Source organism: Haliotis rufescens, unplaced genomic scaffold (assembly GCF_023055435.1).
Source record: "Haliotis rufescens isolate VD_foot unplaced genomic scaffold, xgHalRufe1.0.p SCAF_6, whole genome shotgun sequence".
Classification (NCBI taxonomy): Eukaryota; Metazoa; Mollusca; class Gastropoda; order Lepetellida; family Haliotidae; genus Haliotis; species Haliotis rufescens.
Genome location: NW_025964334.1, coordinates 4,392,501 through 4,416,983, shown reverse-complemented (window position 1 = coordinate 4,416,983; position 24,483 = coordinate 4,392,501). Strand labels below are relative to the sequence as shown.

Here is a 24,483-nt window from a genome sequence, read left to right as displayed (position 1 = left end):
TACATGTGTATAGTGGCGAGTATTGGAAGACATGACGTACCTCCAGGTGTGTACACTGGTGTTTACTGGGAAAACATGACGTACCTCCACGTGTGTACACTGATTTTCACTGGGAAATCATGACGTACACCCACGTGTGTACTCTGGGGTTTACTGGGAAGACGTGACGTACCTCCACGTGTGTACACTGGTGTTTACTTGGAAGACATGACGTACCTTCACGTGTGTACACTGGTGTTTATTGTGAAGACGAGACGTACCCTCACGTGTGTACAGTGGCGTGTATTGGAAGACATGACGTACATCCACGTGTGTACTTTGACGTGTATTGGAAGACATGACGTTACTCCACATGTGTACACCGGCGTGTATTGTGAAGACATGACGTACCTTCACGTGTGTACACTGACGTGTATTGGAAGACATGACGTACCTCCATTAAGCAGCAGTTTCCGCAGCATCTCGTAGAACAACTTTCCGAACTTTGGGTCTATCCGCAGAAAGTCGTCAGCCGTCATGTTACACAGCTGGGAGCCCGTCAGGTCCTGGAAGGCCTCAGCCCGCAGTTGACTCATGTTGAGATCCTGCTCCTGTCCCAGGTAGAACAGCCAGTCCAGGACCTCCTTGCAGTTCCAGTGTTCAGGGTGTTTCCGGGTCCAACTCAGGAAGCTGTCTTGATCTGCGGACACGGAAAGCACATTGTCAGGTCATACACACCATGAGCGGGGTACATTCTACACAATTGTACCCGGGGTCGATGTGCTGTCACCGCATTGCGATTAACCGTATACAGTTTTCTTATACACCTGACATGTTCAAATACGCAACTACAACATAAGACTGGTTGTCGACAGAACGTTCAGTGGTATCATAAACAAATCAAGAATCACCACCCAGCGTATAACGACACGCCAACAATATCTTACCTACCCACAACGATGTGATAAAACAATCATCAACCTACCAAAGCTGCCAGCCAACAACCAACCTTCCAATGCTGCCAACCAACAATCAACCAACCAAAGCTGCCAACCAATAACCAACCTACCAAAGGCTGACAATCAATAACCAACCTACCAAAGCTGACAATCAACAATCAACCTACCAAAGCTGCCAACCAACAATCACCCAGCAAAAGCTGCTAACCAACAAAGTTGCCAACCAACAATCAACATACCAAAGTTGCTAACCAACAATCAACCTACCACAGCTGCCAACCAACCATCAACATACCAAAACTGACAATCAACAATCAACCTACCAAAGCTGCCAACCAACAATCAACCAACAAAAGCAGCCAACCAACAAAGTTGCCAACGAAACATCAACCTACCAAAGCTGAAATCAACAATCAACCAACAAAGGCTGACAATCAACAACCAACCTACCAAAGCTGACAATCAACAATCAACCTACCAAAGCTGCCAACCAACAATTACCCAGCAAAAGCTGCCAACCAACAAAGTTGCCAACCAACAATCAACATACCAAAGTTGCTAACCAACAATCAACCTACCACAGCTGCCAACCAACCATCAACATACTAAAACTGACAATCAACAATCAACCTACCAAAGCTGCCAACCAACAATCAACCAACAAAAGCAGCCAACCAACAAAGTTGCCAACGAAACATCAACCTACCAAACCTGAAATCAACAATCAACCAACAAAGGCTGACAATCAACAACCAACCTTACAAAGCTGCCAACCAACAATCAACCTGCAAAAGTTGCTAACCAACAATCAACCAACAAACGCTGCCAACCAACAAAGTTGCCAACCAACAATCAACCTACCAAAGCTGCCAACCAACAATTAACCAACAAAAGCTGCCAACTGACAACCAACCAACAAACGTTGCCAAGCATCAATCAACCTATCAAAGCTGCCAACCAACAATCAACCTACAAAAGTTGCTAACCAACAATCAACCAACAAAAGCTGCCAACCAACAATCAACTACCAAAGCTGCCAACCAACAATCAACCAACAAAAGCTGCCAACTGACAACCAACCAACAAAAGCTGCCAAGCAACAATCAACCTATCAAAGCTGCCAACCAACAATCAACCTACAAAAGTTGCTAACCAACAATCAACCAACAAAAGCTGCCAACCAACAATCAACCAACAAAAGCTGCCAACTGACAACCAACCAACAAAAGTTCCCAAGCAACAATCCACCTACCAAAGCTGCTAACCAACACCCATCTTTTATCCCGCAATCAACCAGTCAACGGGTATATGCATGACCCCGGTGTATGCATGACCCCGGACTGTCCATCCCATGACCCCTACAGAACCTCACCTTCAAACACTTCATCTGTATGGGACGGATAGGATTTCTTGCAGGAGTTGTTCCGGCTACAGGAGTCGCTGCTCGACTCCATGTCACATGACCTCCGCTCGCTGCTCTGGGAGCTGAATCTGCAGGACATGCCGGACGTGAAGTACTGTGGCGGCGACGAGGCCACACTGGCGGGGAACTGCACGTGACTCTGCTGCATGCTGTAGTTGGGACTAGGACACTGGGAGCCATGGTAACTTCCGGTAAAGTTTTGTTCGGCCGCCATGGCAGTCAGTTGCGTGAAGGGGTCATAGCCGCTCTGGAACCCGTTGTCATGGAAACAGTCATTTTGCGGTACGGGATATCCGTAGTCTGACACAGGGTACTATGAAGGAAAGAAATGACGTGATATCCTTGGGTACCTTTGGAACGCTGCCATGTCATGCTCATATCGGTTGCACCCTGATAAACATGATATCCCCCATGGACAAGTAAGAATGATAATGACATTACCCCGTGTAATACGATTGTTGTTGTTTAACGCCGCCCTCAGCAATATTCCAGCCATATGTAGACGTTCTGTAAACAATAGTTTATGGACCAGACAACCCAGTGATTGACATCATGAGCATCGATACACGTAACAGGGATACATTGATATACTCAACAAAGTCAGTAAGCCTGACCACCCGACCTTTGACATTTGCACCATACAAGTTCCAAACATATGTAGTCTCTATATTATGAGATCGACCATCAAATGCGTATTTCATTAAACATAAGGAATACTGCTACCCATGGAAAATTGGTCAGGTGGATTAATATGTCAAACATTGTACCTTGTACTTATGCTGAAATATCTTATTCGTCATATGTTCATATATTGCTCATACCTGTACTAAAATGCTTATACACCAATTGTTGAGAAAGGTGATAGGGATGATACCACAGTGAACAAGTATTATACAAATTATGTTGGTTGGTTGGTTGTTTAACGCCGCACTCAGCAATATTCCAGCTATATGATGGCGGTCTGTAAATAATCGAGTCTGGACCAGACAATCCAGTTATTGACATCATGAGCATCAATCCACGCAATTGGGATCGATGACATGCACCAACCAAGTCAGCGAGCCTGACCACCCGATCCCGTAAGTCCCGTCTTATGACAAGCATAGTCGCCTTTTACGGCAGGCATGGGTTGCTGAAGACCTATTCTTCCCCGGATCTTCACGGGTCACAAATTATGCCAATACTGGGCACCGAATGGTTATACACAATGTCTATTTTTTGGAATGCATGGTTGTGTAAACGTACATAATATTACAGTTATTCTCTATGGGTATACCATCACTGTATAGCGTTTCACGTGTATACTTACACTATTTTACTGTTATTCTCTATGGTATCTTAACACTATATAGTGTTTATATGTGTATACCTAAACTCTTTTACTGTTATTCTCTAAGAGTATACCAACACACTATACCGTTTACATGTGTATCATGTTTAATGTTTACACGATATACGGCTTTTTCAGAAGCCAGTCACATGACCGCGAATCGGGAGTTCATAAGCGTATTAACGACACATTTTGAAGTTCATATGTTTTTCACGAGACCCTATTCCTAAAAAGACGTGCACACTGACGGACTACTTCCACATTCCCGAGGAAGTACCTGGGAATTCCCTAGTACGAATACATACAGATTGAAGCGTTCTTTCTGATTATTTAGACCCTTTAATCTTGAACGCAGCGTTTTAGCATACATTGGCAAAAGTCAAAGAGTTTGAGGCATGTCAGTCTGCGAATATATCCTCGCTACGACCCTTCTTTGTGAACAAAACGAAGAAATGTACACACAAACTATCGTAGTGTCTACTCGATCCGTGTCTATATGCTGACAGTGACAGTCTTCAGCAATCTATGAATTTACCTAAGTATCCATGATGACTTACATTTGTAGTCGCCACAGGTTCAATAAGAACTTTGGACATCTCTCCTGTCGCGTTTATCGTGTCGGCCATTTTGGCGTCCTGTACTTGTTGTAAATGTATTGCGACGCGCTGTCCTTGTGACTGACGTTCTGAGGTATTCCTTAACAGACCTTTCTCATCTAATAAGGATAGTATCTTAATACATGTGGCGTAACTGTAGAACAAGTTGAACATACATACGCTCACATCACCTTTTCGTTTGAGGAACTATCTTATTCCGCGATACAGCTGGTTGTCAGTATAAACATGAAGTCCCACGAACTGAATAAAATTGTACATACCTTCCTCGAGGTATAAAGGAGTGACATAAAGAAACATAAGAACTGACATTCAATTTGTGTGAGTAAATTGGAGTAGAACCCGTCATAGAATGAAGACCAAATATTATGGTCCTCACTTGATGGCTCAAACTCAAATGAATTCACACAAAGTGAAAATGAATTCTTAAATACTTACACTGTGTTATGCTCTATGGTACACTGACCCTGTGTAGCGTTTATATGTGTATACTTACACTGTGTTATGCTCTATGGTACACTGACCCTGTGTAGCGTTTATATGTGTATACTTACACTATATTGTGGACTGGCAGAAGGCATGCTTGTACAATCCTCGTCGGTAGCTGTGACGTGTTGGGACGGTGATAATAAGCGGAATTTCAGTTCTGAAAATACAACGAAATTGTACGTCGATTAATATACCTGGTTGGCCATCGACTTCGAACATAATGAAAACTGTCACAGCTATGCCCGTGTTGATATACTGCATCAACTATGAATGTCTACATTAACTCTGCAAGCTACGTCCTCATCCACTTTAATTCTGGAAGGTTTGTCCACATCTACGGCGACAGCTACGTCATCATCTAGAAGGCCAGCAACGCCCACAGCTACTTTGACACTTACATCTTCAACGTTCGACACCTTTACTACACAGCCTGTCTTTTTCGAAACATCCTGGTTGTCTTTGGTTCCGACAGCTTCTGACGAATGGCAAACGATCACACATACTTTCGCACCATACAAATAGCACAACAATATGAATCATACCGTTCATTCATTAATTATAACAAAAATACACCCTGTTGTTATTTTCCAACACTTATAGTCCCTGGATATTGACAACTGATAAAATATATGCCACAATATTAAAACCCCACTACTCGTAGAACTGAAGTACTGAAACAGTTGTTATATTGAACAACAATCGTGGCGAGGGCGTGTTTGGGGTAATTTTCCTTCAGTTATTGACAGGCATCCTTCCCACGTATGTTTTCAAACATAATTAATTGTCATTTTTTGTCATTATTCATTGTTATGTGAAAGGTATGTCAGTTAACGGAAGTGTTAACACTCTCGGCCTCCGACATACTGAACTGTGTGTTATGATGATGGCATATAATATAGGTATAGCAGCATGAAGAACCCAAACAGATGCGGAAGCATAGCCAATTTTCAGGCGAAATTATTCTTTTGATACGAAATGAAAATTCTGAAGCAATAAATCTGTTATTCACCCCCACGCCTTGTCCAAAATCTCATGATGAAGCGTACTGGCACAGAGTATCTGAGGCAGCTCCCCGCTGCGGATGGCGAGAAGACGCGACACCCGGTTACTATGTGACGTAGCTCCAACAGCGCGATGTGAAATGGCATAGGTGCGAACTGAATGAGGCTGTCAACAATATCTCTGTTAATATACATGAGCGCCTGCGATAACCGATCTGGCCACTCACACGTAAGGGATCCGCCTTCCGCGTCTTCCCATTGGCTCATCTGAGACGCGTTCGGGCGGTCTGTAGGACTGTAATGTATGCTTGATCAGCGGAGATCATCAACTTTGATCTGGACCTGGTTGTGTACCTGTATTGTTGTAGCGCACCGTGCATATTTATGTCAATAACAATTTAATTTGTAAATAGTTTATTTTGTTGGCTCCATCCCACGCCACTCATGTGTCTTGCTTTGCACATTTGTCATCAGCTAGCACTTCTATCGATGACCTAATCTGTCGTTTTTTTCTCACACAATTTGCGGTTACTACTTCATCAGGTTAATTATTTTACACGCAAATGGATAACTCGTGATGACCGATAATACACTGACACCATTTATTTCATATATTAGAATAAAATAGGTAGTTGACAATGGGGACAACAAAAGCATGCTGGATTATATCTCATCGGGAAGTAGTGACCAAAGCGTAATGGTATTGGTAACTATGTTGGTATTTTTGTTGGCATATTAGGTTTTAATAGAGAATCTCACCCGTGTGTCTGTTGATATCGAATATATGAACACGAGTTGATAAAAGTGGAAAAACTCCGAGGCTTGCTTCATTTCGTATCAGTGATGTTAATGGCAAGGAACAAGAGGTGATAACATAAGGGGCTATGATGTTGATACTATCGGACCAAGATCTGGCACAGTAGGCATCACCCAAGTCTTCAGAAAATGGGGGGCGGTCAGGTAGCCTAGTGGTTAAAGCGTTCGCTCGTCACGCCGAAGACCCGGGTTCGATTCCCGACATGGGTACAATGTGTGAAGCCCATTTCTGGTGTCCCCTGCCGTGATATTGCTGGAATATTGCTAAAAGCGGCGTAAAACCATACTCACTCACTCACTCACTCACTCACTCACTCAGAAAATGGTGGCCACAGAGGAGGCATTGATGTTAACACCATCAAAACAAGTTGTGGCAAGATTGACATCAATTATGTGAATAACAAGAACAAGTGGTGTAAACATTGACGTCAATCATGTTGATACCATTTGAACAAGTGGTGCAAACATTAACATCAGTTATGTCAATACCATCAGACCAATTGGTGCAAACATTGACATCAGTTATGTTAATGACATCAGAAAAAGTGGTAGCAGCATTGCCATTTATAATGTTAATACCATCAGAACAAGTTATGGCAACATTGACATCAATTATGTTAATAGAATCACAACAAGTGGTGGAAACGTTAGCATCACGTGTTTTGATACCACCCAAACAAGTGGTGGCAACAACGAAATCGGTGATCTTAATACCATCGGAAACATGATGGCATCCCACCTTAGATGTTGATACAATCAGGACAAGTTGTGGCAACATTGTCAACGGTGATTTAATTACACCATAGGGACAAGTGGTGGCAACATTGTCAACGGTGATTTCATTACACCATCGGGACAAGTGGTGGCAACATTGTCAACGGTGATTAATTAATTACACCATCGGGACAAGTGGTGGCAACATTGTCAACGGTGATTTAATTACACCATCGGGACAAGTGGTGGCAACATTGTCAACGATGATTTAATTACACCATCGGGACAAGTGGTGGCAACATTGTCAACGGTGATTTAATTACACCATCGGGACAAGTGGCAAAAGCGCCATACACGATGTTTATACCTACAACAGCGCTACTAGTGATGTTAGAACCATCAGAGAAAGTACCAGTTTAGTAGCCGTCAATTTATTTATGCCATCGGCACAAGTTGAGGCAACGTATCAGTGATGCTAACACCACAGTACGTGGCAGCCAACATGAGCGAAGCGATGTTCACACAACTAAACCGAACTGCAACACACTCCACCAGAGCAAGTGTTGCCAGCAATGAAACGATGTTAATACCATTAGAGCTAGCTATGACAACAGTGAATGCTTTTAAGGGCGTACTCATTGAACTATGCCGCTCTTTATTGCCAAGTGTGTACAAGTCTAAAGCTCCTTACGCTGTAATACAATTGTATTGATTTTCAAAAGAGCGATTGGTCATTTTGGATTGACTGATTGCAGCAGAAGAGTTTTATGTGATGTAAAATGTATCTCCTCAACAATCAAAACGCTGTATTGTACATGCCTGAGTTAAAAAGTGCGAATTGCTTTACGTGAGTTTATCATCTTATAAAATCATTGATGCTATCCGCTGACGTTTTAAAGTCGATTTGCTCGGTAATCTCATTACATTAAAATCCTTTATTGTCAGTCTTGGTGAATAAACGCATTTAGTTTATCGCGTCTACTCAAGTGCGCACACTGGTCAAACACACAGCTCCTCGCGTCAATCTGATTTCCAGGACGCAAAATGAGGCCGAGATAGTACGAACTCTTGTCGTAGTAAGTGAAATGCCCCGAAGGGAGCGCACCTGGGCTGCTTTAAGGCGCTACAGGTCCGTTTCGTGAGTTAAGGACAAACTACTCCGAGATGAAGGGCGAGATTTGGCGAGAGTATAGATATTGTAAGTGATAGGTGTGTGTCACCTGTCAACAAGGAGCGAGGCTGACAACTCGGCGCATGGCGCACTGCTACACCGACTCCTCACAGCGCCGCTCTACCCTCGGGCCCAGTATGCCCCAGGTACTGTGTATAGGTGATGAAGCGAGACGGTAGTGGATGATAAAAGATGATTATGCAAATGACACGCTTTTGCTGAGTAATTCCTAATGTGATCATATTCGGATGGTTTGATTCATGAAACACTGATAGCGAGTTGATATTAAGCTTGATGAGGCACACCTGCTTATAACCTCGTGCCCTTCATACATGGTTGAGAAATACACTCGTTGAAACAAATCTAATTTTTCAAGTTTACGGTCGATGTGTACCTGTTAAACAGATTATGAAATTACGAAATTCCAAATATCTGTTGAACCTCGCATCTGTGCTTGAGTGAGTGAGTATGGTTTTACGCCGCTTTTAGCAATATTCCAGCAATATCGCAAGAATTGGGCTTCACACCTTGTACCAATGTGGGGAATCGAACCCGGGTCTTCGGTGTGACGAGGGAACGCTTTAACCACTAGGCAACCCAACTGCCCCAATTGTGCTTCCGACGTGAGCTGATTGATCAGTAGTGGTACGTGTGTCGCCAGGGTAGGGGCGGTGGCCGTATCATCACAAACTGTTTCTGTTTTGGTTCACGAAACCATCAATCGTCAAAAGTAAAACAAAATCATTGTGTAGGCAATAGCTCCTGAACAGAAAACATTTTTTAAATTTATATATTTATGAGAGAAAACTTTCTTTTCCATATACATGTACTAAATTCCGACACATTTTTATGAAGACACTCAAAAATAATAAAAGCGACAAAACACGAAATAAGACGTTTAGTTAGTAGTTATAAATTAAGTTACGGGAGGGAGTTGGTACATTTTGAAAAAAATACTCTAAAACATCTTTGGGTTTTACTCCAAATGTATATCGGTTACTGGATGTTCTAAAAAAATAGGAATTGGTAAGAAGTGTTTTGGGTTCCCCTTTCAAAGACAAAAGATGTATGTAGTGATGAACTGCAGGAAAATCTTTTGTCGCAAAAACAAATCCTAGACCCATCATAGATACATCTTCAGTACAACGCACATGGTTTTACGCAAAGAAACATAAATCGCCAACACAACACAAGGCTTCGCGCAAACAATAGGTTTTAAGACAACGCACACCGTTTACGAAGGCACCACAGACATATTCCATTTGACATTATATTTCAAACTAAAAGTATTTTATTTTCTGTTTGAAACGCACAACCGCTGCTCAACATATCTTTTAAAGCATCTCAAAACGCAACGACAGTACGTTCTATACACCATGCTGTCGCCTAGCAACGTAGATATCTTCGACACAACATATTATCTTCAAACAGCCCAAAATATCCCCATGCAACATAATCTCGATGGAGTTATTTCTGTACATACTATCGTCTTTAAGTAACACAAACAATTTCCAATCAACACTCTTTTTTAAGCAATTTGAAAAACACCTCGAATATCGGAACAGAAGCAAAAAGGTAAAGAGTGAAGAACTTTAAATGAATAGTTCACTGTAAAACCATAATGACGCAATGTGTTCCTGAAAATGGAAAGCAAGTCCTGCTCTACCGCTTTTTCATAAAAACTACAATCGTACAATTAGAAGAAGAATATTTGCTTTTGTCGTCCAGCAAAGAAAGAATTATCTGCAACAGTACTATATGACCGCTGGTGAAATATGTTCTGCACACCTTTCGTATCCTGGTACCCTATACCTTCCTCTGTTGTGTATCGTCTTTATGAAACACACCAATCAATTACATCAGAGTGTCTTGAGGCAAAACTCAGAGCTTTCATACATGTACGAGACAGTTAGCGTTTACAATGACGTGTTTTGGCAGAGATTTTTTTATGGATATGGAAAGGATTGTGTCTCTTTTATTTACTGTAAATACCGTCTTTGCATAACCTACAATTATTTTATACATGGTAAGCAAACAGGGCATACACTTCGTGGATTCGTATCTTAGATTCTCCTCATGACACCTGGTTTTGTCAGCACCAGACCTATTGCTCTTGGGTCACCACAGAAGTCGACGTCGGGTCTCGCATCAATTTGGACTTTCCTCTCAAATTCAGCTGACACGTGAGATTAGTGAAATGTTTACGTTAAACCTAGCCAACTGTATACAGAGTCATGTCTGCATTATTCTACATATATATGCTACTCTGTAACACAGTACAGTAGCCTGTAACGCCTGCGTTGTACGCCCTTGAAAGTCCGAGATATGAAATTCATGACACACTCCGACATGAGGTGACAGCCGGGGAAGGTTGGTGTGCTTCGCAAGTGCCATGCTCGTGCCTCTAACGGACACGCCCGCGGTGGTCGGGGACAGCGGACTTGCAGAACAGAATGAATAAACATAGGTCCACCTGCCTTACACCTACCTTCCTACCACCTACCACCTACCTTCCTACCACCTACCACCTACCACCTACCACCAACCACCAACCACCTACCTTCCTACCACCTACCACCTACCACCTACCTTCCTACCACCTACCTTCCTACCACCTACCACCTACCTTCCTACCACCTACCACCTTCCACCTACCACCAACCACCAACCACCTACCTTCCTACCACCTACCACCTACCTTCCTACCACCTACCACCTTCCACATACCACCAACCACCAACCACCAACCACATACCACATACCTTCCTACCACCTACCTTCATACCACCTAACACCTACCTTCCTACCACCTAACACCTAACACCTACCGCCTACCTTCCTACCACCTACCACCTACCTTCCTAACACCTACCTTCCTACCTTCCTACCACCTACCACCTGCCACCTACCACTTACCTTCCTACCACCTACACCCACGAACCGTGAACAGCCTAATTGGAATTGGTCTTCAGCAACCCATGCTTGTCGTATGTGGTGACTAATGGGATCGGGCGGTCAGGCTCGTTGATTTGGTTGATGCATGTCATCGTTTACTAATTGCGTAGATCGAAGCTCATGATACTAATCGCTGGATTGTCTGATCCAGACTCGATTGAATATTATTAAGTGCGGCCATAAACAACAAACACACAAATAAGCAAACCTAAACCTACATCCAACCATCCTGACAATCAATCAGCCTACCACCCTACCACCTTACCAACCTTCCTTCCAACCAACCTACCAACCAACCTACCTAAAACCTACCATCCTGACAATCAATCAGCCTACCACCCTACCTACCAACCAACCTACCAACCAACAAACCTACCTACAACCTACCATCCTGACAGTCAATCAGCCTACCAACCTACCAACCTACCGACCAACCAACCTAACATTAGGACAATCAATATGCCTACCACCCTACCAACCTACCTACCAACCAACCTACCAACCAACCAAGCAACCAACCTACCTACAACCTACCATCCTGACAATCAATCAGCCTACCACACTACCTACCAACCAACCTTCCAACCTACCTACCAACCAACCGACCAACCTGCAACCTACCAACTTTACTACCAACCTACCAACCAACCAACCTACCTACAACCTACCAGCCAACCAACTTATAAAAAAACTACAAAATCTACCAACAACCAATCAACCTAACAACCACCTACCAAACTAACAACCACCAAAGTCATTCTGTCCCCTGTCAATCTGTCCACATAAATGTACTCAAAAGTATGAAATTTGTCCTCAACTAAAATATTGTTTTATATCAGTAAAGGAAGGTATGCACTTTACAAATCAAGCAATGCCATAGTAGTGGTTCGCTGAAATTCCTTATTGATGTGCTCATGACGTAACATAGAAGATGGTCGAGATACTCAAACGAAATATTTCAAACTACCAGTATATGTTTGATTCACGAAACGTTGCAGCAAATGCAATTTTATGTTTTCACATTTTTTTTATAAAACAAAAAACAAAGCGAAAATCTCTTTCTTGATGTACCATATGAACTTCGTGTTGCTTTCTCGCTGATGTCGCAAAAGCCTGTGCTGGTGACTACGTGAGAAGAGCGGGACTCAGAGTCTCAGCGAGATGCGAGCGTGACAAACTGATGACAATCAAGTGCGCCCAGCCGCGCTTAGCACGCTTTGAGTAATCACTTTAAACCTCTCATCTCACAACCTACGAGGGTCAGCAAAGGGATAAACACTTTCTTCTAATTTCACAATCTCAGTTTCCATTTCAAAATGGTGCTTTTATTTGTAGATTTAAAGTACAAGATAACTTTGCATTCTGTTTTCATCCTCTCAAAGACCTTGTAACTTAAAATTCTACCTTCACACTGTTTAACGTTGACCACTACATACACGGTAATTAACACATCTCAGAAATGGTGAAGATATGATGAAGGTTACACGTAACTGACTGACATTATTGTTCGTTTCACCTGGAAATTCTCCATCCTTTTACTTAAAAATATCCCTTTAACTGTGCAATCAGGAATATGTTATGCATTAATCTGGTTATTCTGGAAAATGTCTACATCAAGAAAATATCTTCCTTTTCTCGAGACAAATCTGTCCTTTGATGAATCAAGGACGTGTTTCTTCAGGTGAACAATTGACTTGCCTTTGTATGTGTTTTTGACGGGTGCAATCGGTGGAGTAGGATACGCTCACTTTGCCACTTTTCATTGTGGTTCATAAACACATGTTAGGAATATATATATATAGTCGGAATCGTACAATCGACTCTGTTTTTGCAGAGATTTCTAATGAATATTGAAAAGGTTATGTCGTTTCTATTAATTGAACAACGGTTTGGCTTTCTTACGAAAATGTCTTCCTTTTGAATTACAAATGTTCCCGCAAAATAGAAAATAGGATCCCTTTATATAGAAAATGTCCTTATTGTATCATGCAAAATGTACAATACTTCTCTCTGTTAGTAATGGGCGTTGGAAAACACCGCAACAAATTTAACAAACTACAAATAACAGCCATTCCAATGTCGCTGTATTCATAACACACCCCAAAAGCGAACTTCAACAATCTATTATCATTTACTAATAGAGAACGTTTGAAAGTACGACGAAACATATATACAATAAACGAAGGGGTGAACTATGAATATTCCCATTTGCTCATGACAAACTTGAGACGATGACTGCGATGTATGACTGCGTACTAACCAGGCATGTAAACAGGTCATTGCTGTATATTACTGTATACTCCTAACATCTGGGAGCAGATATCTACAATGTCTTTCTCTTTACTATTAATTAACGCAAGAGGAACGCTACAATAGCTTGTCTTATGTGATAACGTATGTGAGCAGAACAATTACTTTACGTTATATTGATAACACAGACTACGACATATAACTCTTTATGATACCACGACAGTGAATTTATCAATACTGACAAAGCGTGTGAGCAGAGCACTACAATATAGCACCATTTACTGTGAAACGTGTAAGCAGAATACTATACATCGTGTTAATCACTATTGATAAATTCTTTACACAGAACACTACATAATTTCCTGGATATTAAAAATGAATTTAAATTATCAGTGCAATACACAACTTATTAAGAACATAAAGGAGAATGAGAACTAGTTAGATAGTGTTGTGAACACATCTGACCCGATGATGGAAGATAGGGGTACTGCCGCCACATCACACACGTCAGTAGTTATTGAGACCTTGCACCTGCACCCGAATATATGATGTGTATGACATGGCTGTAATAATCTGCAAGTCATGTCCTGTGTTAAACGTCAAGACAATACAAAAATAGAGAATTCATCGTGAGCGGAGTTTGTGTTCATATGGGAAATAGCCCGAGGCTAGAGCTATATCGATTGACACGACAGGGTTGAAGAAACACTATCAAATGTACGAATAATATTTATCTATTTATGATAATGATAGGTTTATGTGGGTAAAACTGAAACGGATAATTATTCCTGTGCAACCAATGAGGTGGCTCGGCTCGGCTATATGTCGGTACACGTGATGCACCCGGAGCTACATTTGCCTCCCATGGTGCTATGGTAACGCTCTTCTGTATCAATGCGCCACTAGACGGGTAGCCAATATTCATCACTACATAACCAGAGCAGAGAATGGTTAATCTCTGACTCATCTTCATCGTCTCGACAAGTAAACCTTAATTTTTCATCGCTGAACAACAGAGCCGTTTGATGGGATAACTATTTTTTTCGTAACCATATTACTCTGTAGTTAACTCTGAATATCTTCCCCACTACATAACAGTGTGTTAACCGCGACTACTCCTTACCATCGCATACCTCGAAGTTTGAGTGGTTAACGTTGGCTTCTTAGATGAACAGAACAGCGCTGAATGTAACAAAGGAATTATCTTAACATCGGGGATGTTAAACCGAAAAAATCTCAGAAATGTGTGAGAGCGTATGTGGAGTGTTTGTCCTTTATTTAATGTTCAAGGAGGTTGATCGTGATGTGCAATCTTCCAGTACTTGCAGTACATGCATTTCCAATGGCCAACTTGGAGAAGAAAAATAAGAACTCATTTTAGCCAAAGCATCTCAATGTTCGAGAAATCGTTTATGGTTTTCGAGAACACCTGGCGTCATCAATGATTTTCTGTGATCATTCATATTCATTTTTTACACTATTTTGCTTTTTACGTCCAAGGGAATATGTTTAAAAAAATAGGCAACACTGATTATTCTCTTGTGTTGACGTTATGTATTATTTTGTGATAGTATTTATATAGTCGATACATGCCACCTTTGTCAACTCCGTAATCATGTTAAAACATATTCTGCTTCTCTATAATATATATGACATTTAAACTAAATTCCAAATAACACTACCCACACACATAATAGAACGTGTTATTCTGCTGGAGGCTTTCCTCCCACATTAAGCTGACACGCCGCGATATAACTGGAATACTGTTAAAATCGGCGTTAAACACAACTCACTCACTCTCTCACTCACTATTCTGCTGGACAAAGAATGACTGGTCAAGTCCGAATATGTTCCAAAGATTTTTAATTACTGTCATTCGTACTAATAATTACTGACCGGTGTTGGATTTCAATTCTTCTAACGTTGGAATAATCTAACGTGGCTTGCTTTGATACTCAATACAATAAGCAATAGGCATTACAGACGTCAAAACAATTGGAAAATAAATGCGGGTTAATGGACGGTGGGTATACATTTCTTGACCACGCGGTCCAGCTGACTAACAACGTCATTCTGGTCATTTTCAATTAAACATAAAAATAATACTGTTGTTTGTGTACAGGTCAAACAGTTGCTATCAGAACTAGGCGTACCGGGTTAACATTTCTGATGACTATTTCATCAAATGCATCCAAAGGATTGTTCGTCTAGATGAAAACAAACAATTGGCCATCAGATGCTGAAATTGATATGAGGTGTATCACATTTAAAACTATGTCCACAAAGTAGTTACGTGGTGGCGTCATCAATATACAGACAGTGCACCAGGAAAATATTCGAAGATCACTCCCTTTCTATTTTTTGGGATACATATTCTCATAAACAAATTGGATATGAAACCAAAATAGAAGAATGAATCTTACTAATACTTTTTATTGTTATATTGTGTGGATTTGTACAGTAAGAGGTATTCAATTGTGTGAGAGGATGAACTGCCTCCTTATTACGTGTTTGCAGTAACCCTGTGGTATGCTAATATTGATCAGGTTCACAAAACAAAATACAAATAAGCATTTAGTTTTTAACTGTACTTTGTAGTTATACAAAATTACATTCTAATACATTAACATTTAACCGTAAGGGAAATTACAAAAATAATGATAATTATATTCATTTTATTTTGCTTTTTTGACTTACGACTTCGGTCGGTCGGTATATTATAAGGGATGTCATGCTTTCTAGAATAAGCGATAAAGTGGTTATACTCAGTACAACTCTGTCCTTATGATATGGTGTATTTGCTTTTGTTTCGTTGTGTACTAGGCATCATGAAATCACAATAAAACTATTTTAACTATTGGCAAAAAAACGTCTAACAACTCCCACGAAGTCAGTATGGATTTCATATTCCGAGTCTAATCTTCTTGGAAGGTCACGTGGGCCTTCTCTTCAAACAATGCTGCTATCCAGGAGGCAACATTCACATTTTCACCAACTGTGATTTTTCATTTTATAAAGCGGAGAATGAAAACATCTTAATAGCTGAGACCCAAGACTACTAGTATTTAACCACTATCAGACAAAACCGAATTTCAAAGACAGGACAAAATTCAACATGGACGTAAGAAGCCTCTGTGAGGTCACACCAATGTTTTACACTTTGAAAAAAATACCACAACTTACTGAAAACATGCTAAGTAGCCGCGTGTTCAACTGAGCATGGCTGGGGAGTGAGTCAGTTGACGGGCTGGTCCTGTTGATCAGGTCGGACACGCGGGGTTATAGGAAATCTCAACATCAACTAAAATAATATTCCACCTTAATAGTTCACATTAACACAACACGTGGATCGTTTTCCTTGTTGAGAACCTGCGTGTAACATATGACTGGTTAATCTTCTACTTTATTGATATAAATCTGCTTTTGACTTCTTCACATATTGTTTTCATATTTGTTGAAACAGCGAGTAAATAAAACAAATCTGGTTGACAAGACTGGTTGACTAGACTGGTTGGTTGATTACTGAAAAGGTGTCCATAGCACATGGCTAATTGACTAGGGTGAGTTATTACTTGTTACAATGTACGTACAGCATGCGGGAAGCTGAAAAGAAGGCTTTTGAAAACTTGTTGAAACATTATGTATATACGCATTGCCAGTTCATAAGGATTTTAAATTGTTTGTTTATACAACATGTATATAACGTGTAAATAGTTGATAAGACTGCATGGTGAAACGACATGGATATGAATACAATTATGTTTTACTGCTCGTTGATAAAACGTTATACAACACGTGGTTGTTAATAAGATTGTTTGAGCTTATTTATACAACCTGTACATTGTACATTGCAGGTGGATAAGGCGGTTTTATGCGTGTTGATACAATGGGTAGACAACATACGGATGGATAATGAGGTGGTTTTATTGCTTGTTGATACAACGTGTACATAACACATTGCTTGTGGATAAGGCTGTTGTATTGCCTGTTGAAACAACGTGTATACAACACAAGGATAGTTAAAGGATTGCTTAACTGATTGTTGATACAACTTATATATAAGAATATAAGACATTGTCAGTTGACAAGTATGTTGTTTGAGGACACAACGTGTATAAAATACATGGCCAGTTGCTATTTTATTGCGTGCTGATGCACATATACAAACGTATGTTTTATCGCTTGGTTAGTTAATAGGTTGCTGTATTGTTGGATTGTATTTTACATCTGTTGATTCTTTGTTTGATTACTATGTTGACACAACGACTATGATGGCAAGTTGATAAGTGTGTTTCATAGCTTGTTGATAGAAGTGTTTTAGCACGCATCTATTTGAAAGCTGTTTTATTGATTGTCGATACAGCGAGAATATAACAAATGACATGTTAAGAAGACTGTTATAGTGGATGTTAATACGAATATACGATGCATGACTGGTTCAGGATGTGCTAAATATCTTGTTTTGATATGATAATTAATATGTATGTTTTTAGTTATGAGGCTATATCATTGCACATTAGAAAAGCTACTAATCTTCCACGAGGATGCTATTTCTAACAAGAAGTGATGCAGTACCCGGATGCATGGCAAATCACACACAAACCTGATAATACACACTATGCACTGGTCTGCTAGATATGGTTATTTCCTTCTATATACCTACATGTAATTGCAAGTGGCCACTCTATTGTATGTCTTAGTAGTAGGTTACACACGTTTTTTGCATAGTTGTATAGATATAAATGATGTAAGTCGCTTTGATAAGAGGTAGCAAATCCTGTACATTTGTACACGTGTTTAGCTTGCTAACTCAAATGACAGTGCTGGTTTAGTCATTCTCAAAGTGTCATGAATCTTTACGAGGTTAAGGGAAATGTAGTTGAAACAATATTGAGGGAATAAAACAACGTGAACGTTCGAGTCAAGTTGCTTGACACTGATTTTTTAAAATATTTTTCGCTTAAGACTGTTGTCACATAATATTTAGCTAGATGATGTAACAACTAAATTTACTGAGTTTAAATCGAAAAGCTACACATATTCGTAGTATGTACTACAAGTATCTGTATTCACATGACCCGTATCGTTCAAAGTAGATATGTTTTCTAAATGATCTTCTTCATGTAGGTGATATATAATGTTGATGAAACATATAGCGAGTGATTTTCAAACATTTAAAATTAGATGCATATGCGATATCTATGTTATTCTCACATAGAATATCCACATAATGGAGATGCTTTTAACGTGTGCATCAATTCATATCACGCATATTGTCTACATTTGGATCACACACGACCTTTATATAATAATAATAATAATAATAATAATAATAATAATAATAATAATAATAATAACAACAACAACAACAACAACAACAACAACAACAATAATAATCATCATAATCATAATCATAATCATAATCATAATCATAATGTCTGCATATGCCGTGATATATCACTGACTTTATGTGATTCCTTCCTTTTACGCTCAAGGGAATCCTGTTTCGTCGAATATTCGAGACTAGTTATTCTCTGGTTGACATTTAATTTAATATAAGAACATAATCTACGTGCTCATCCTTCTCAAATATGCGAAGCAGATTTTAGCCCATATTCATTTTCTTCTTGAAACTTGCACATGCCTTCATGCACGATGTACATTACTGGCCACGATGTGTAAGCGACCTTTGGTCACCTCTGTAAAAACCTATTTATTACACACTGACCTGATTGAGTCCAAAAGAAATTATCTCCTGAAATCAGATTCCCATACACCATACCCCACCTGTCCCCCATCTACCTCCCGACCTAAACAATGCCTCCATCTTCCGCCCGATCTACCCGTCCCTATGGACACACAGCTCCATCTGCACCAGCCCCTCCTCAAACCCCCACCCGACCTCCCGTCCCTATGGACACACAGCTCCATCTGCACCAGCCCCTCCTCCCGACCTCCCGTCCTACTGTGTTCATCCCCGATCGTCATTCCACCCTTCGATGCTTGTTTCTCTGACGTGCCCAGCTTTCTCAATGTAGCCTAACAACACTCCGTTCAACTGCTTAATATTAAATGACAAAATATCCTCATTCCTGAATGTGGAAAAGCCGATCGGGAACGGCTGTGGCATCACTGATTTTTCAGTGAGCCATTCATATAACTTTCATCACTATTTTGACTTTTAGGCCCTGAGGAAGCTGTTTCGGCAGATGATCGAGGCTGATTACTCTCTAGCGTTGATGTTTTATATTGTTTTGCAGAAGACTAAGACATGCTGTAACAGCGATAACAGCGTCAAGTATGAAAATATAGAGTCACAAAGCCATGTAACTCACCTGAATTTGTGTGGAAATGTTGTAACATAGATATTTCAGGCAATGCAACGGTTAAAGGGGAATCTGTAAATAGGGTATCGGTTGGCGCCGCCTTAGATGAAAGTCAAAGGGCGCAGTTGTGTCAAATAGAAAAAAATACACAACAAATAATCAAACATGCCTTAGCAACATGACCCATAATCTCGGCAGGATAAAGCCAACTGATAAAAATACCAACGCTCGCTAATTACAATGTTTATTCCTAATACAGGGTGTTTACCATCCCAAAACACACTCGTGTGATAAGTTCTATAATTGTGTAATAGACAAAATGGTTGCCATGGCGACCATGATAAGAAGATATGTGACCCTCCGGGAGAAAATGGGCCTTATAGGGTGCTAGGATATAATTGTGCTGTGACGTTATAAAGAAAGACTTACTTCCGTCAAAAATCGCCATGTGTACGGATTGTAACAAAGGTATCGTACTTTCCTATCTTTAGTTCGTAATGTAATAAAACATTATTTCAAAGCATTTCAGCATAATGTCTACTTTCAACCATTTAGACATTATATGTCAGATATGGAATCATGACATAAACAGTACTAAGCCTGAAAATGGGAATTTGCAGAAAATGTGTCCAAATGTTTGATGCCATGTCACTCTGTGATAAATATAAATTGAAGCTTATCAAATGTATTTTGAGGTTTTAAAATTTTAGTTTGAAAAATTTAGTAAGAAGTCAAAATGTGATTTTTCACTCATAAGGTCCCTTATCGCATGGTTGGTAACATATTCTGTGAGGTAAATACATGCAGGATGAGTGGCCCATGTGCTTGCAAGGGAGATCTCGAAAATATAGATGCCTAACACTGATTGGCCAACTTGATCTGAAGATCGTTATGTATGTACGAACAGTAATATGTGACACTTTGCATGGATAACAAAAAAAATAATTCTTTGTAACCAGGCTGAAGTACATGAAAGGACATTATTCCACAAATCATGTAGTTGATTATTTTTGTTTCGTCATTGGCTTTCATTATTCGTCGATGATAAGTACGTAGTCTACATGTCAATTGTAAAGAATAAATGACGCCCTCAATTTATTATAAACCAAATTATTAACCATGTCCGCTTATAATTATGGCTCATAACTGTATTAATCATGGCTTGTTTTATTTATGACGTATAACTGTATTAATCATGGTTTGTTTTATTAATGACGTATAACTGTATTAATCATGGTTTGTTTTATTTATGACATATAACGGTATTAATCATGGCTTGTTTTATTTATGACGTATAACTGTATTAATCATGGCTTGTTTTATTTATGGCTAATGATAACTGTATTAATCATGGCTTGTTTTATTTATGACATATAACGGTATTAATCATGGTTTGTTTTATTTATGACGTACAACTGTATTAATCATGGCTTGTTTTATTTATGACATATAACTGTATTAATCATGGCTTGTTTTATTTATGACATATAACTGTATTAATCATGGCTTGTTTTATTTATGACGTACAACTGTATTAATCATGGCTTGTTTTATTTGTGACATATAACTGTATTAATCATGGCTTGTTTTATTTATGACGTACAACTGTATTAATCATGGTTTGTTTTATTTTTGGCGTATAACTGTATTAATCATGGCTTGTTTTATTTATGGCTTATGATAACTGTATCAGTCATTGTCTACTATGTTATGGATGGTGATAACTGACTTGAGGATGGTTTACTTTGTTTTGTGAAGGGGGATACATGTGCTGGTGACAGTGGTTAGGAAAACAGTGTCAGGGGGGTCAGCTGCCACTGGCCTCGTTGTAGGCATTGAAGAAGTTATCGACAGGAAACATGTCGGATGGGATTAAGAGGACTGCCGTTATGATGAAGGGATCATGTTTAACCTGGTTTAAGCTTGGATACCATTCGCGACAGTGGATTATCTAACGAAATAGACCAGTTTAATGCGTCTGTGTGAGCTGATGCAAGTCATGCTACCGACCTGGCAGATAAACAGAAAGGCGATGGGGAAAGTGGTATGAGTAACTGAGTATAGTCTTACGCCGCTGTTAGCAATAATCCAACAATATCACGACCGGGACACCATAAACGGTACTCATACAATGTTTTCCCATGGAGAGAATCGAAACCGGGCCTTTAACACGACGAGTGGACGCTTTAACCACGAGGATACCTCACCATCCTTAAATTGCATGATGTCCTTTTTTTACGTTTTAGCGTTTGGTGTATCACGCATCTCATCTGATGTACATCACAGTTAACTATTAACCCTTTATATGTGGCGCCTGGTGTCTGACTGACTGACACAATACCACCACATATCTAGACATCAATATGCAGGAAAATATAGACTCATAACGTTGACGTCAAAGTAAGTTATTCATATAATAACACATGGATAACTGATACGCATGCACAAGGAAACTAGTTATTCACATAAATATACAGTTAGGTGAGGTTGCTCTGAGCAATGACTGCAGAGTAACTCAAATTCAGCCTTTTGAAGAGTGACGACATACACGCCATAATTCATCAGGTAGGTGAATCTGGCACAGGGTGCACCATAGATGCAGCATTGTGAAGGATCGAACCCGGGTATCTTGCCTGGCCCGAGAACACCTGTACCACTGTACTACCCTACTGCCCTTACACAATACATGTACATAAGGATGTAGAATAACTCTTTCTGCCGCGACCCTTCATGAAGCCCCTATGTACACGCTCATGGTATGTGTTGGTGAAGGGGTAGTTGTTTTGATGGCATGATTATAAAATCGGTAAATAAGTTGTTCTCCGACCCATTCTTGAGGACTAACTAAATCAAAACACCGCTGTGTATATTGCATCAAGAAACATCATCAATGGGGAGAAGGAACTGGAGGATGCTACATCAACTTGGGTTAACTGTTAGGAAGATACACTCACCTACATCCATAGCTATTCCGTGCAAGTAAATAAACAGATGCACGAGTGGCCAAGCTTGAAAAAGGCATAAGTGTTTAAGTGATGAGCGACATGCCACCTACAGTATGACGGAGTCGGCTCGAGTGATACACGTCACTTGTCCTGCCAATCTCATAATCCGATATCAAAGATCATCTTAAGGCAACCAACCTCCGAAGACTCACCGACTATACAGAAAACAATAGCCACATCACTTCAGAACAACTGTACTGCTTGGGGACTATGAGGAAGGGAGACAACTGCTGTATAGGTGAGTAAGGTTGTAGCAACACACTAGCTATGTACGCGGGGCTTCGTTTAAACACCTTGGAGAGCAGAAAGCTCACGTTCGAACCTGGGTGAAGCAAGGCTTCTTGAGCCGATAGACATTGCGCGTCGTCACAGACTACATGCAGAGCCGAGCCGATTGTCTTTTGTGAAAACCTTTGACTTTTTATGACTCACTAATGAACACTCGCACATAAAGTGTACTGCTCGGGACTCGGGTCATTTCGTCTAACAAACTGAAAAAATGGTGAGATTAACAAAACTCATTAGTTTTTTCAAACAACTCTGGTGTCGATATATGGACAGAGTATCTACAACTACTCCCAGAATATTTTCTTATCATGGTCGCTATTGCAACCATTTTATCTATTACTCAGTTATAAAGGTTTTCACGCGAGTGTGTTTGTTATGGATGGTAAATGTCTTGTAATAAGGTTTGCACCAAAGGTGAATGTTCCTTTCCCGATATTACTTCCAATGCTGTTGTTTGTGAGATACGACGCGATGTGATCCAAAACGACGCACCATCATCCAGTTTCCATCGTCTCACCCATCTTCTAATATTCACATCAAGCCCTTATCATCCCCACCTCCTTCTTGTGTAGTCTCTCGGAGCATGCGCGAGTCAATGTAGTCAATTTCAAATACCCCCCGCTGCACTACATGTACACCCCCCAACTCCCTCCAACCTAACCCCAACGCATCCCCCCATCCACTCCATCCTCAATCTCAATCCAACCTCATCCCAACACACCCTCCCATCCACTCCATCCTCAACCTCCATCCAACCTCACCCCAGCACATCCCTCCATCAACTCCATCCTCAAAACTTCCTCCATCTTCACCCCAGCACATCCTCCCATCCACTCCACCCCCAACCTTCCACCACCCTCACCCCAAACACACACCCCATCCACTCCATCCTCAACCTCCCTTCAACTTCACCCGAACACACCCTCCCACCAACTCCATCCTCAACCTCCCTTCAACTTCACCCGAGCACATCCCTCCATCCACTCCATCCTCAACCGTCCTCCAACTTCATCCCAGCACATCCCTCCATCAACTCCATCCTCAACCTTCATTCAACTTCACCCGAACACACCCTCCCATCAACTCCATCCTAAGCCTCCCTTCAACTTCACCCCAACACATCCCTCCATCCACTCCATCCACTCCGTCCTCAACCTTCCCCC

General features: G+C 40.5%; 1 protein-coding gene across 2 annotated transcripts in view; it reads right to left on the bottom strand.

Moving 5' to 3' along the window:
- The window catches only part of LOC124120059 (ETS homologous factor-like), a 44,035-nt gene that overhangs the window by 5,422 nt on the left and 14,130 nt on the right, over positions 1-24,483 (bottom strand). Inside the window, exons 1-4 of one of the 2 annotated variants that reach the window (XM_048386296.1) lie at positions 22,982-23,098; positions 4,860-4,951; positions 2,311-2,674; positions 434-679 (exon numbers count right to left, since the gene is read on the bottom strand). In XM_048386296.1, the coding sequence (XP_048242253.1) occupies positions 434-679; positions 2,311-2,674; positions 4,860-4,951; positions 22,982-22,991 (712 nt within the window). In that variant the 5' untranslated portion in view covers positions 22,992-23,098. Of the gene's footprint in view, positions 1-433; positions 680-2,310; positions 2,675-4,859; positions 4,952-22,981; positions 23,099-24,483 lie in introns of those variants that run through there. The other variant, XM_046482776.2, reaches the window with a different exon arrangement.